Source organism: Atractosteus spatula, chromosome 12 (assembly GCF_055471065.1).
Source record: "Atractosteus spatula isolate fAtrSpa1 chromosome 12, fAtrSpa1.hap1, whole genome shotgun sequence".
Lineage (NCBI taxonomy): Eukaryota > Metazoa > Chordata > Actinopteri > Semionotiformes > Lepisosteidae > Atractosteus > Atractosteus spatula.
This window is the reverse complement of record NC_142717.1, coordinates 34434602-34449945: the sequence shown is the minus strand read 5'-3', so window position 1 is coordinate 34449945 and position 15344 is coordinate 34434602. Positions and strand designations below refer to the sequence as shown.

General features: G+C 33.8%; 1 protein-coding gene across 1 annotated transcript in view; it reads left to right on the top strand.

Moving 5' to 3' along the window:
• Positions 1 to 15344, top strand: part of cdkal1 (CDKAL1 threonylcarbamoyladenosine tRNA methylthiotransferase) — a 406686-nt gene that overhangs the window by 149578 nt on the left and 241764 nt on the right. The window contains exon 8 of the mRNA XM_088929462.1: positions 11454 to 11557. Within this exon, the coding sequence (XP_088785588.1) occupies positions 11454 to 11557 (104 nt within the window). The remainder of the gene's footprint in view (positions 1 to 11453; positions 11558 to 15344) is intronic.

The following is a 15344-nucleotide window of genomic DNA, read 5'->3' as shown; positions in this document are numbered from 1 at the left end:
TCCTCGCAAATTGAACACAAACCTGATTTCTATCAGAAGCCATTTAGAATGTCTGATTCGGTACAGTGGGAATTTTGCTTAAATTATTTAAGTTTCCCAGACTGCTTCCAGTTGACTAAAATAGTTTTATCCTTTGCACCTTGTGCCCCAGCATTCATGTGTGGAGCAGAGAAGGCTACAGCCTGCTGTTTCCTGTGTGATTTTGTCCTCTGACAGGTTGTGTCCCAAAGGTAGAGCAGGATATAAAAACAATGGTCCTTATCAGGGGCACTAGTGACCTCAGTATAAGACCCTGTTATTCCTGTGTTTTCTTTGTGAATTTGGTCAGATATCTGGTGAGAAAAGGGGGACAGTTTGGTGGTTTGCCTGACTTACATGTTTTATTGTTTGTTTTTAAGTCTTAGCACCTCCATACTTTATCCTAAACACAGAACAGTTCTAATTCCCGAGACAACATTCAGCACGTTATTTTTAATAAACATAATTTTTTATGTTTTCCCCTTTTTTCCATAGTAGCTATTGAAGTAAACATTTAAAAATGTTGTTCCACAGAGATTTTGTTTTCATTTATGTAGTATGCATTATTGATTTCCATAGATTAATACACGGGGAGATGTGTAAATAGGATTTACATAGCGTATTGAATGTTTAGAGTGTACTGATAACGATATCAGCTTATTTCTTTGTACTCTCTGTAAATCAAAGGAGATGAAACTGTAACATGAATCGCATTTGGGAGATACTTATGTGGTTTTTACACAACAGAAAGAAAAATGAAACAGAAAAAAAATTCAGTTTGAAATAAGCATCTGTAAACTGCTTAGGCTAATTAAAGAATTAATGTAACTTGTATGGTGTAACATAGCCTGCTGAACACTTTATTGTGTGGCTGAAGGCTCACCTGTAAAAAAAGAACATTCACATTCTATTCGAAACAGTAGCCAGTGACCTTTGTATCTTAAAGTGGTTCAATCAATTTGTCTGAATATGCTATAACTTATCTTAGGTTAATTTTATGAATTTGAAAGTATATGCATCTTAGAGTGGTACAGTATGTTTTATTCACACTCAACAAGATGTGCATTGTTCCGTCTATGTTTTAACCAAAAAGATACAATCCCTAAAGATATCTACAGTAGCTGTGCACTGCAACTGTAGAAAGATATTATTCTTCCATTTGCTGTAGGTGAGTAGAATGATCCCTCATTGAAAACCAGAATTTTGATCTCGCAGGCACTTCCAAAACAGCCTCATAATATTCTCCTGTTTCTTTCACATTATAATCTGTATATCCAGGGATTGAAGCCAAATGCAAGTCATTTCTGTCTAGTAAGTTAACAAGGTTTGGACTCAAAAGCCTGACAGCTAAAAACAATCTCGCAGCAGATTGCCAGAACTGCCAAATGGTATACAATGTAATGTAAAAATTGTGTAATCTTCTGCCCCGAAAACACCAAAAATATTTTTACATTTTAATTACTTTCAGGTGCTGTTTGTTGTCAGTTAGGAAGATACTAGTTACACACTGACTGGGAAGACTTTCCCAGTTGTGCTACAGATTGAGAACAGTTCTGCTCTGTTGCCAGAAAGTCACACTGGCTGTATCTAAACATCAGAACTGAGAACTTTTCGCTTATTGTGGAATCATGACCCTTTTTAATAACCTCTTCAGTTTTTATCACTAGGATCAGACCATTTCAGGCCTGAAAGCTTGCCTGCCAAACTAAAGAGTCACTCGCAGGTGGGGATGTGGCAGGTATAACTAGGTGCTTGCTGGGCTAAACAAGAGGACTCCTTCTGTTTTCCTTGCCAATCAGCCAGAGAATCAGATTCTTCTGAACCTGGCTTAAGTAGTTTGTTACAGTATTTCAGAAGATACAGCTGTGGTGATGATACTGCTGCAGATTTTGGTGGAACAGTTTAGGTATATGCGAGATGAGCTTGCATAATGTGAACCCCACATTCAAACAGTAACATAGCTGGCAGTGATTATCTTGTCTCCCTTGACTTTCTCAGTGACCTCTACAAAATTATTCAAATGATTCACAGAATTCCCCAATGATTTTCGGTGTGTATGTTATCAGTTTGCATAAGGCATGAAGCTGAGATAGGATCTTAAACAACTTTAAAAATTGAAATCAGCCCCTTTAGATAGCTATTTCACCTTAAGACATGTGGAATTTGCAGCTTGTAGCGTCCCTCTAATAACCCTTTCTCCAAGCCATCTTTAATAATCCTTTGTAAGCTGTGAGAGAAACAGAGACTATGTGTGAAAAGTAATTCATAATGACATACAGTAACTGTGGCTTTCTGGGACTAGGATTTGTGACCCTTGAAATAGGGAGTGTGTCAAGTTATGTTTTCACATGCTGCCAAGTTCAGTATAGAAAAAAATAAGAAGTGTCCCATGTGCATGCTAAAGTTAAGCAAAACATGTTTGTGTCCTGAGCTACAGGTCAAAAATAATTTAAATTTCAGTGTGACTGTTCCAATTGAAGACCTTTTGGTCTTCAGTGTGGCTGTTCCAGTTGAAGACCTTTTGCTATTATCTGAAAAGCAGGAGAATTCTTCTTCTAAGAAGTCTTGAATTCTCCTCTTTTTATGTTAAATTATAAATTGTAGCTTCTAGGTCAATAGAAGGAAATGCTTAAAGAAGGAGTATACAATGAAAAGGTGTACAGTAAGGATATATATACTGTATATATAAATCTCTGTAAGGATAGATATAATGTATATTTAGAAAAAAAACTATTGAAAATAATGTAAAATGTTGGTGTTTTCTTTGACTTTGTTGTAGTGAGAAACTTGGCCTGGCTCACTGAAATACTGTGGGTGTGGGTGAGTCTTTGCTCTTGAGGTGGAAAGATGAACAGATCTGGTCCATAAAGCCACTAACCTTGTTTTATTTCTGTGAAAGAAGTTGCTGATTCTATTTGTAAGCACTTTAAAACCCATAGCAGAAGTCAGCAGTCCGAGCAATCTAAGCAATAAAGCATTACATTTTTTTAGATACCCAGGGCGGACGAATCCCTCCTTCTGCCTTACTGTGTCAGAATACCGCTCTGTGCTGTTTATCAACCAAATGTATGTACTGGTTTTAAGCTTCACTGGCTAGGACAGATTATTTAATTTCCAAGCCCCCGCTCACTCATTTCTTTTCCAAAATGTGATAGATGGTTTGACTGGAATAAAAATGAAAAACAGACTCATTAAAAAAGCAAGATGTGACTGACATGCAATATTTTTTCAAGCCAATTGAATTTTCTCAGTGCATTTCTGTCTGTCTCCTCCTCTAGAAATAAATAAGGCTTAAAATAGTTTGTGCTAAACCCTTCTTTTTTGTTATGTACTTTTCACTGAAAAGCTTGAGTAAAGCTCTTGTCATTTTTTTTCACTTTATTTTCTGACCAGAGTGAAAAAAAAAGGGTTGTTGGTGCAACATTTATTTTTTAAGTATTTTCCAAATTTGTAGCTTTTTTTGTTCCTGTTTCATTGTGCTTTTGCTTCATTCCTTTTGGTCTATGGCTTTTGTCTCCAAAACAAGATTTAGAATTAAATTTTTCTGATCCTGATAAATCAAAGTGTTTTTATATTGTGGCAACCTCTTGTTCTCATATTTCAGTTCTTGGCTTTTTATCTACAGATCAAACAGTCGCAGGGATACTTTTTGCCATGGGTTTTGTAGAAAAAGTAATTTCCATTGCAGGAGCTAGTATTTCATTTGAGATAATAATAGTAATAATTTTTGCTAATGACAGCAACATAGCTTATAGATCAAATCAAACTGTACACAGAAAATAGTTACAAGACTGCGCACATTTAAAAGTCAAAGTATGATAAACTGAACATAAAAGACATTTATGAAAAAATGCCTTTAAGTGTGAATTTAGAAAACATTTTCTGCTCATTTGATCAGTTTTGCAAGTGCATTTCTGATATCTTGTTTCTGGAACATGCTTATCTAGAAATAAGAGCAAAATCTATAACTTGTAGATGTCAAGATATGTAAGAGTATGTAAATAAGAGTCTAGAAAAATTTTACAAAAGCCCACTTAAGTTCACATTATAAGCCATACTAAAACCTAGCTTTTGCTTCTCAAAAACAGCAAGATATTTGAGATATATTTTGTACCATCAGTCACCAGGTTTGAACTTTTATGCTTCTGTGTTTTTATGGGGTCTATGGATAGACTTTATTGTGATTACATTAAATATAGAAAGTAAAAATTTCTAAGAATGATGTTAAATCGTTTGGGATGCTTTGGATTCCGTTTATTTAAAATTGTTTTTTGAAGAGATGGGAGCTTTAATTCAGACTCGTCATTTGTGGAAAAGGGAAATATTTCGCAAGTGTTAAAAGCAGTAAAGGATATATTCTTAATTAAAAAGCCAACCTCCCAGGTTTTTCTTTCTGACATGTCTCTTTACATGCTGTGCCAGTACAGATCAGTAGCAGATTACACTGTAATTAGATGATTATCTTTTAAAGGAGACTGTCAAGTCATGCAAGAAAATGGGGAGGCATTGAAGTGCAAGATGCAGTAACAATAAACATGAAGTTTGGGACTTGTATAAAAGTATAAAATGCTACATAGCCCTGCTTTAAATTAAAACTTTGATCCACCCCCACTTCACACAATTCAGACTTGTTGCATGATGGCAGATTTCTGTTTGTGGAGGCTTCTGGTGTCTCCTCAATCAAAGCTGTATTTGGGTACTGGGCTTGGGATTTGAAATTAGTAGGTGGGCTGAAGTTTTCATTGTATCCCATCTGTTTGAAAAACAAACTGTATAGCTCATTTATGAAACTGAGTGATTGTAAACATGAAACAGTTTCTTGATTTTGATAAACCTCATGTGTAAATGTGTGTCCAAGGTTTTTTAATTGGATTTCCCATCTTTTTCTTCTCTTTGGTTTGAAAATACTGTCCATCAGCAGGGTAACCTTTACAGCTTACACATCCAAGTGCCTTTTATCATCACACTTAAACACGAATGCATTACAGATGTTAAGTCGTATAACTTTGCTTTGCTTCGAGTGCCACATTAGCGCTAACAGATTTTATAGTTAATGTAATTCACAGGGTGAAAGACATTTTAGATAACTAATTTTTTTTCCCCACTGAGGATCAGATTAATAGAGCTGGCGCCAATATATTCTGAAAAGTATCCTCATTGGAGTATCTGATTGGATGGAAGTGTTTAAAACGGTATATAATGAGTAAAAAAAATGCCAGAGACTGATTGTAGTCTTGCAGTCAAAGACATGTTGAGAAACATAAAAAAGTAAAATGAAAAAATACTGATCAATTGTTGTCTGTATTACATGTAACAGAAAAATGTATAATTTTGGGTCACCTATTGAGATGTCAGTTCCAGTGCAGCCAGATTTACCAGCTGCTGTGTCTTTTTTTCCGTTATTGAATCATATATAAAAACAGCGGGAATCTCTGTATCCCTTGGTCTACAAGCACAGCATTTGCTTTTATTACCACCATCATAAAAACTTGGCTCATGGTGGAAGGGAAAAATGTACTTTTACTGTTCCTTGGAGGCTCAGTGAAACATCGGATGAAAGTGAAAACGTGTAAATAAATAACTAAACCAATTTTTGCCATGTTAAAACTTGCAGAAATATCAGATACCTAGAGAAATGGGTTTCCTGTGATGCTATTGTATTCTATTGCACTTCCAGTATTTTTCCATAGCATTTTATATAGGGAGTTTCAGAAGACAATGTTTCTAAGCTTTCATGTCTTTGAACCTATTTCTTCAGAAATGCTGCTTTGATGTATGCCAAAATACAAGAATGAGCGAATGCTCTGTGTTGAGGTTACATTTAAGTAGCCCCTGAATAAATTGCTAAAATGTTTATTATTAGTGTATATTGCATGCATACAAAGAAAATAGTCTGTGCCAAATGCAGTTAAGTTCCTGCCCTTACATCTACAAAATAAAACTGTAAGACATGTCACAGATAAGCATCCCATGCTTACAACTTGTATATGATATTACAGTAAATATGTTTTATGTAAGATTTACTTAGCTTCAGAATATGAGTCTGTTTTCTGGAGTAAATGGCATTTCAAAGGTTTGGAAAGAAAAAACACAGTAAGAGATAGATACAGCAAGGTGGTGAGCATACTGTTGCTCATTTTGTCATTTTCAGACCTTGTTTTATTAAATAAGTTTTTACCTGATCACATAACGGTCCTCTTTAAACAAAATTCCAACTCCTTAAACCATTTTATAGACAGATGTTATCCTCTTTCGCTGCAGTCGAACTGGGGAGAAGGTTTGCTATTCTGAAGAAATCAGCTTTTGGTGCATGAAATATGTGCAGTAGTGAATTCTGCAGATTTCAAATTACAAACACCTTTCAGTTGGCAGCCATAAAAAAGCAATCACGACACTGGAAAAACAGTAATTTCTTTCAGTAATATACATTACAAAGCTTTATTTTAAGGTTTGCCTTCTCACTGAAACACAGAAATTGTTTTGACTTGTGGATACTCAACTTAGATTGCTTATTGGAGAGTATCCATATGTATTTGCTTCTTGATAAACCTAAGCCTTTATGTTCCAAAACCTTGGAGTAATTTTTACAAGGAACATTAAAATCTACCTCCCTTTTCTTCCACACTCTGAACGCCTTTCATTGCTTTTTGATTTCATTGCTTTTCAAAATACTCTACAAATGTTGCATCCATTATCCATCCAGTCCATCAGTCCAGTTCAAAATCACGTCAGCGTTCTGAATGGTTGTTGGAGACATTTTTGTGCATCTGCATTTGCTAACAAGTCAAAAGTGTTGCATCTGGAATGGACTGCAGCTGCTTTGTCTGAAGGCATCTTCCTGTGTTTTAATAGCACCAATCACTAAGGAATTACATGTTTATTTGGTGTGGTTAGCCTGCTGTAGTTTTTTACCGGCTTGTACACAACAAAAGAAAATAAAAAAAGCATTTACATGAAACATGCCAACTCCTTTTGCTTTAATAAATCCATTTTTGTCACATGTTTTAACACTTTCTTGTTTACACTAAGATGATATAAACACAAAAAACAATAAAGGCTAACAAATCATCCTTTAATTATATTGTGCTGAATCAGGCCTTATGAAATCCTCTCGTGGGCCTTGTACAGCCTGTGGGCAATAATTTGTGCCTGTAAAGACCCCAAGTCTAGATATTTCCAACAGTGTTCAGACAGATAACAAAAAGAGCACTCAGGATAGTTCTCACCTGGTGGTTCTTTCTGGTTTAAGAAACTAAAATATCACCGTACTGTACCTCAATATGTAATTAACACCAGGGATAAAGCTCTGTGCGGCAACAACCTTCACTTTAAATAATTAAGCAATTATTTACCTTCGTCATCTAATTATGTTTTAGAAAAGTCTTGCTGGGCTAGTCGTTTAGACAGTTTAAAGGAGACAACCTGCTCCAGCTTGTGCTGATGTTACAGTATTTAAATATTTTAATGTTAACGTGTTGTCATTACTGGTATTGTTAATTCAGTGTTACTGGTAAATGTGTGTGTATGTACAGTATATATACTGTACTTAAATAAATAACTTGTAAGATAGTGTAGCTGTTCTACAACATTATCCTTAAGATATAATAAACACATGGTAATTATTCATTCTAACTTATTTTAATCTTATGCACTGGGATATTTAGTTGAATGTTTTTTTTTATTCTTAGCCAAGATTTAAGTTTCTGTGATTGGGCTTCATCAGAGGAGTAACAGCTGTATTACAGGCAAAAAAAAAAAACACAAAAACTTGAGAGCATTTTGAATTTCCCTCTGTGATTTCTTAAGTATTTCAAAAAGAATACAATTATTGCAAAGGAGTAAAGATTACATATTCGTACCATTGTATGACCTGACCAATTCTGTTCAAAATGCTCCAATTGAAACAAAAGACAAATCTTTCCCAATTTAATAGAGCTAGCTCCAGTTAACAGTGTCAGAATCAAAGGCAATGGCTTGTGCATCTGGTAGTTTTCATTAGTTTCTTTATTGAGTGATTACATGTTTTAAGACTTCACATATTCCAATATATTTGAAAGAGGATATTCTGGAAATCCACATAGTACTCTGAAGATATTTTATTTACATTAGACAGAACGATTTAGAATGGTTCTTAATTTTGGCTACAGATTAAGGTGGTGAGCACATTTTACAGAAAATGAAAACAATCTTCTAGCTAGTGGCAATACACCACTTTTTGTGTGACATGTAAAAGCTCAGTAAAATGTTAAAAACATTTTGCAGTTGTAATGCCATTTAAGCTTAAAGATGCATGAAAATGAATTTTGAAGAAGAGATTTTCACTTCAGACATATAGTATACTCTTACAAATACACTGAACAAATTTATCCCTGCCTATAAAATGGAATAATTTTTCCTTTAACCATCCATCATTTGTTTTAAGGGGTGTAAAGTAAGAACTGAGAAGGCATGGTGAATAATATTCACAATTGTACAATTTGAAGTCCTAATTGTGTCCTAAATTATAGTGAAAACTATTATTACACTAATATCACTAATGTGATGGATTTGTGACTTGATATTTGTAGATTTTTTGTTATTTATAAAAAGATCAAAAGAAATCAAGAACATCTGGAGAAGGTGTCATAAAAATGTACCATCCCTTTACAGTTTAATTTCAGCATTATCCTGGCACACTTTACAGTATGTCAAAGAATGGTGCTACTCCAAACCTAAGGTATGGGGCAACATTTCTGTGAACAACAAGATAAGAAGCTCCCATCTGTGTTTGTTTTCTCTGGGTGCCAGTCATATTATGGCTAAACACAATCCTTAATGCTCTGTTCAATCTGGGGAAGTGATCTCAGATAGGGGTTTTAGTGGGACAGATTTCCAAAAGATAAGATCAGCTAAAATCTGGATGTTGAATGTTTTTGGAGGCGGCTTAATTTCTGTGCAAAAAGAAAACGAATAAAACAAAGGCAACAATCTCTTAGTCTAGCCAGTAAATCCCACAAATACCCATCCTGAGTCCACCTACTTTAACATGGTTAGTAACAGTGTATGGTTTGAACCAGTTATAGGGCTATGAATATTATACACAATTCAAAAACTGCATATTTAAATTAATTTTTAAGATGAAAAGTTCCCAGTTGCTTAACACGTTCATTTAGATTTGAATATCAACATTCAAATTAAGTTTTATTCTGGATTATTGATAAGTATGAGAAGAATAAAAAGAGCATGGACAATAAAAAATATGCATAAAACTGGGAGTGATAGTCTCTAACCAGTTTACTAAAAAAGGACATTTACAACGATGGGGACATGAGCAAGGCTTAGATCAAATAGGACCCCAAGGTTCCTCACCTGAGTAGATTGATTCTAGGACCGTCAATCACCATAACTCCTCTCTTCTCAGACTTCATAATGTTTTATTACATCTACTTTTTAACCTCATCTGAGCAGTTGTCTGTGACAACTGGCAGAAGATTCTCAGGTTCTGGTGATCTGCTTATTTTAAGTGCTTCAAAGCACTTTCTTGTTAATCTACCACACTTCCCTGTAGTTTATTACAGATCATTAAAAAATATTAGTTAAAATTATGGACAGGGTAAAATTCAGAATGAGTTACACATTTAATGTCCTAATGTAGGAAAGGAGCATGTTTTTCTCATTAAAGAATTGCTTTGTTGAAATACTTGTAAATATCTTGGGTACAAATTATTTAGATTTTGTAAGGAGTTGAGAATGAGTGTGCGATTTGTAGCTGAGTGGCAAAGAATTAAGCAAAAATAACATTTTATGTATTGTGTGATACATGTGTGATACACAATACAATTCTGGACATGCTGGAAATTAATTTGTATGTTAGTAGATATCCCAACGTGTAATTAGAGTTACTACATTAGAGTAGTAATTCTTAGTAAGTAGTAACTTCTTAGTAAGCACTAATCTTCTGACTATACAATGACAGTCCAGGGTAAAAAATATCATCTTCACGATATTACCACTACCACCATCATGATTTTCTAACTTTTAAGAGTTTAATTCCAACACCATGAGCTATGGTTCATGCCGAACTTGTTAACTTAATGCATTATTTGTGTTAAGTACTGATCAGCATAACTTCAGTCTTATCACAGTTACATCCATGTCTTAATACCCAATGGTCAGAAACCTGTGCTAAACACCTGTGCAGTACTATTTGATTTAGTGTGCAGGTAAACAGCACTTGATAATAGTCAGATAAATTATGGTGTCATCTACATTTTTTAATCGAACCCTTTAATAGAGATAACCATTCGGTGATAGTCAAGTGGCAATCTGTAATAATAATGACATTTTATAAAGAACCTTTTGTGGTACTATATTTCAAGATAAGGTATAATTAAATAAATAAGTATATAGAAATACATTTAAACAGTAAGTTAATTAAAATTTAGAATTAATTAAATGCCAACTAACGTGCAAGGTGTGGGTTAGGCCTGGAGATCATTCTGCTGTCTTGTAGAACAACAGAGCAAATAAATACTAAATCATATATTATATAGCAATATATAGCAAACCATGAGAATACCTAAATCATTTTATGTACAGTATGGTCTAATAAAATATTATGTATAGGTGAAGAAGCATATTAAGTGACTCAGAATCAGCAGCTGTCAGCAAGACTTTAAGAACCTTAACAAGAGCTATTTCATTACTGTACCTAAACCCTGACTGGAAAAGTTCAAGCGGCTTATTAGATGGAAGATGGCATTGTAATACGGTCGCAATCACACATTACTTTTTCCTAAAAAAATTTCCTAAAAATTTCCTAAATTTTCCTAAAAAGAACACCTTGGAGATGGGTAATAACATGACAATAGTCATTAATGACTAGCTTTTATTATAAATGTGACAGCAGCAGCATTTAAATATGGTGTTTCAAACCCAGATATCAGGGACTCATTGATATACTATAGAGTTATATGATTTGCTTTGTCCAGGCCGTGATGATGCAGTATCCTATGGAACATCTGATGTTGCTGTTTCACATTGAACCAACCTTTTCATCACTTTGATAAAGGTTTTCCTTGGTCTCATCTGTTCATAAAACGTTATTCTGCAACTCCCCTTTATGACAAAAACTCTGACGCATGGTGGAGGTAATGCCATGGCCTAGACAAGCAAAGCCTGGCTCTGGAAAAGGTTCACTTGTCTGTATTGATGATCTTGCTAACAAGAGCAGCAGCAGAATGAATTCTGAGGTTTTCAGAAACATTTGTCTGTGAATGCAGAGGAAAATACTTCCATACTTCTTATATATTCCATACAGTCAGAGAAACCAAGAAGATCACCAGGTAAAAAAAAACAAAACATGGAAAATCTTAATTTCTAGTTGACCATGCGTTGTACAGTACATGTAGAAGAAACAAAGTGAAGTCTGTTTTTTCTCCCCCTTTTCCGAACAGTTGTCTTAATGCCTGCACCTACTGCAAAACTAAACATGCACGAGGGGACTTGGCGAGCTATCCAATAGAGGAGCTGGTAGAGAGAGCCCAACAGTCTTTTTTGGGTAAGTAACACAGAAAGACTGTGCTCTTGATAATTTCTTAGGTGTTACATACAGTATAAAGCCATGGGTATGAATTATTTTACATTGATTTTTCTGACTAGTTAAGTAAGAAAGTCCTCGGATTGGACCAGCCTGTATATTGAATATATGAATACTATTATATCGTCTAGCTTGAGAAATGTCGTTATTGTCTAAATAATACTGAATTTGATTGGTAAAGGCCTGCCAGTCAAAATCTAGGTAAATATATTATCCTCGGTGTTGGACAATAAAAAAAAAAACACAATATCTAAACTACTTATGAAGACTGCTACCAACCTAGTATCTGGGCAAAAAAGGAGGAAATCTGTTTTTGTAATCGGTTACAACCAATTGGGAATCATATCTCCCAGTCAATAAATGTTATCTTATGATCTGTTTATGCTCTTATTAGTAGTTGTTGATCTTTAACGCCATGTGTTGATGCAAAGTGTTATTTTTGTATTGCATATTATCATGGTTTAGACATAATGGTTAAGTTTATAAAGTAAGCTATTCATGTTTATCATGTTTAGAGCATAAACATCTAAGCTGATAAAAAGATTATTTTAAATTGTTTATGAGCCATAGGCTACTTGTTAATCCTTTTTTTCTCCTCCCAACCTTTGTTTATGCTAATACCTGCTAGTAAATATATGTAGATGAATGTTTTTTCTTATTTTTCTGTAGAACTGCAGTTAGGAGAGAGACCAGAAAACGTTCTTACTGTATAATAAGATGTTTTTCATGGCTTCTCTGCCCATTAAGTCATGGAAAGAGATTGAGTCCAACACCTGTTTTCATTTAATTTGAAACAAAACAATAAATGTTTATCAAATGTAATGGTGACCTAGAGTTGTCCTAGAACATCTGCATTTTCATATTATAAATCTGTAAATCTTTTTATTGTCATTACAAACTTGAATGGCCCTGCTGTATGAAATGTATTTCCCACATGCACATTCTTAACTGTATTATCAGGTTGACACAATCACTGTACGTCAATATTTATCATGTTTTTAATGCATTCCATTATGTGAAATTACTCAAAATGAATATTAACACATAAAAGAAAACATGATTTAAGACAGACTTGTTCCCTATTGAATAATATGGAATCCCCTTCCCACACCAATTATAGGTATCACTGTTAGACATTTACATTTCCCTATACCAATTACTTTACTTCTTTACAGTTACTGCATTCAACTTCCACAGTGAACAGATTTTTAGCTTTTTTTCCTATAAGCAATTTAATTGAATTGTAAAATATAATAGATACATTTTACCAGAAAAGTTTAGAATGTTTTATGATTTTTCCACTGGCTAACATACAATGAAAGCAGTGGCAAGTGGCATTTCATAAAAGCATGCAAGCTACACATTTTTTACTTTTGATGCATGTTCAATAACATGAAAACAGAAGATAAAGAAATGATGGTCTATATTATAATCAGCAATCATAGCAAAGAAGCCTATAAATAATTTAATGAATGATAAAGAATAACGTACCCAGGTTTTTTTCTTTGGTAAGTTTTTCTTATCTTTTATATTTTATATAATATTCATGATTTTATTTTCATTTTAAGAGCAGGTCATAACAGCATACCTAAATATAATGGCTTTAATTACTTCAAATATTGTTTTATAAAAACTGCATACAGTGTGTGGTGTACAATGCCAAGTTAATTCATAATCCTCATTTTTTTAATTATTTTACTTAACAAAATACTTCGAGGTGTGCATAAATGTGACCCTGTGTTTTCTGGAATTCAATTATGCATGATTAATATAACTTGTTTCTTTGAAATACTATTAAGATTATGGTATAACATTTTAGGAGCTTTAAGCCATGACATATTACATATTACAAATTCTCACTCATTCTTTTATATGATATTTTTTTATTTCTATTTCCTTATGAAATGAATAATCCTGGGAGTTACTCTCAAGTTTCATATTTGTATGGTGCTGCATTTTCAACAGAAAACAATAGACTAAGCAACAAGTACAGTGCAATGTGAGTTCTATATTTCCATATTAGCAATTCATGATTCTATTCTATCTGCTGTATTTCCTGTCAGGCATTATTCATCTCTATAAAATAAGAAATAAATAATAGTCCAGTTTTCAGTACTTCATCCAAGTGGCTGTCTTTTCAGTTGTTCAGATAGATTTGCTAGACAAGCTTACATTACCTACACTAGCCCACATTCAGTGCATGAATGTTGTTTTGATTTTTCAGGAATGTGAGCAGATATGTTTCTTGCAGCAAAATGGTTGTTGTGAAGAACAAAGGTTACTGTTATGTCATCAATATAGAGCATTATCTTGTTGTATTATTTAAATCTAGAAATATACAGGAAACATATGACCTTCAAAACTGTCAGTGGGAAATTGGGCAAACACTGACTTGGTAACTGCATGGTTTTAATGCTAGCTTCTTAACTACATTTTAATGCATTGTTTATGTACTGCATGGAAACAGCTGCTTTAGTCATGCAAAGCATTGGCTAATTGATGATGTTAAATGATGGTATGATGTCTACAGTGCAGTACAGTTTTTTCTTTACTTCCTTTACGGTGGTTGTGACTCCTGGAAATGAGTGCAAGCAGATTTTGTCAAATTGTAATTCATACCCTTTTTTTTACTGCTTAGAGTATGTCAATTTGTTTTTCTTAACCTTTAGAATAAGATTTGTTTTTGGACGGAAGCTGGTTTGCTGAAAAGAAAAAACATCTGTTATTCTGATTATGCCTTGTTGTAAAGGTCTCTATGATTTTTTCTGTTCATCCATTTTAATGTAATGTCTGACATGAAAAAAAAAACAGTTTAAAGTGTATAGTACCAAACCTGTAGGCTGAAAAATAGGTTTCAGAAGGATTTACTTTACCAAGAGTAACCAATCAAGCACACATAATTTGTAAAGGTCTGTGTATTTCAGTTACACCTTATATTACAAAGCTGTAGAATAGTAGTTGTTTGAAAAGAGCTTTTTATCTTAATATGTGAAGTGCTAAATGCACACATTCCATAAATTGAAATGATACGTTGTGTAGATCCTGTTGGAAGGGCATCAACTTACTATTCTAAATATATAGCAAATTACTTTAAGCTTAGAAGAGTTGTCCCTGAATTGGCATTCAGGAGTCTATTCAAAATTTGCAGTCATCAAATGTCTGGTATATCACCATAGATTGACGTGGAAGATTGCTTTTGAATTACCTAGCAGTGTTTGAATAATGGAAAAGCAAAGAATGGTGTGAGAAGCAAATGTACTTTAAATTGCAGAAGTTCTGCTCTATTGGGAACTGAGAAATGAACAGCAATTATCACATCAGCACTGTAGATACAAAAAATGGAATATAACAAAAAAAATCAATATTTTGCAGTTGTTAGAGAATATAACTAACTGTTAAGACAAAATTCTGGTTTGGCATAAGTAGTTGTAGTTTCATATTTTATATGGAGTAGGTGAGACACCTTCACCATTATTATGTTGGAAGAAGATTGACCTGGAAAGCCACTTATGTTTTAAGTTTGTTAAGGTGGGATTCTCTGAGGTGCTTTAGCAGTTGAAGATTTAAATGTATTAAACACATTTTATCTATTTTTTCTGCATGTTTAGCCAGAAACAGGGGGAAAAATGATTGTTCTATGTTATAATAAGTCAAAAAACTGTTTTGTAACACTTTTGTAAAAAGTTTGGCAAAGTCAGTGACACATGTTTTAGTTTTGGTCTGTCAGTCTAGGATGATAATTCTTGTA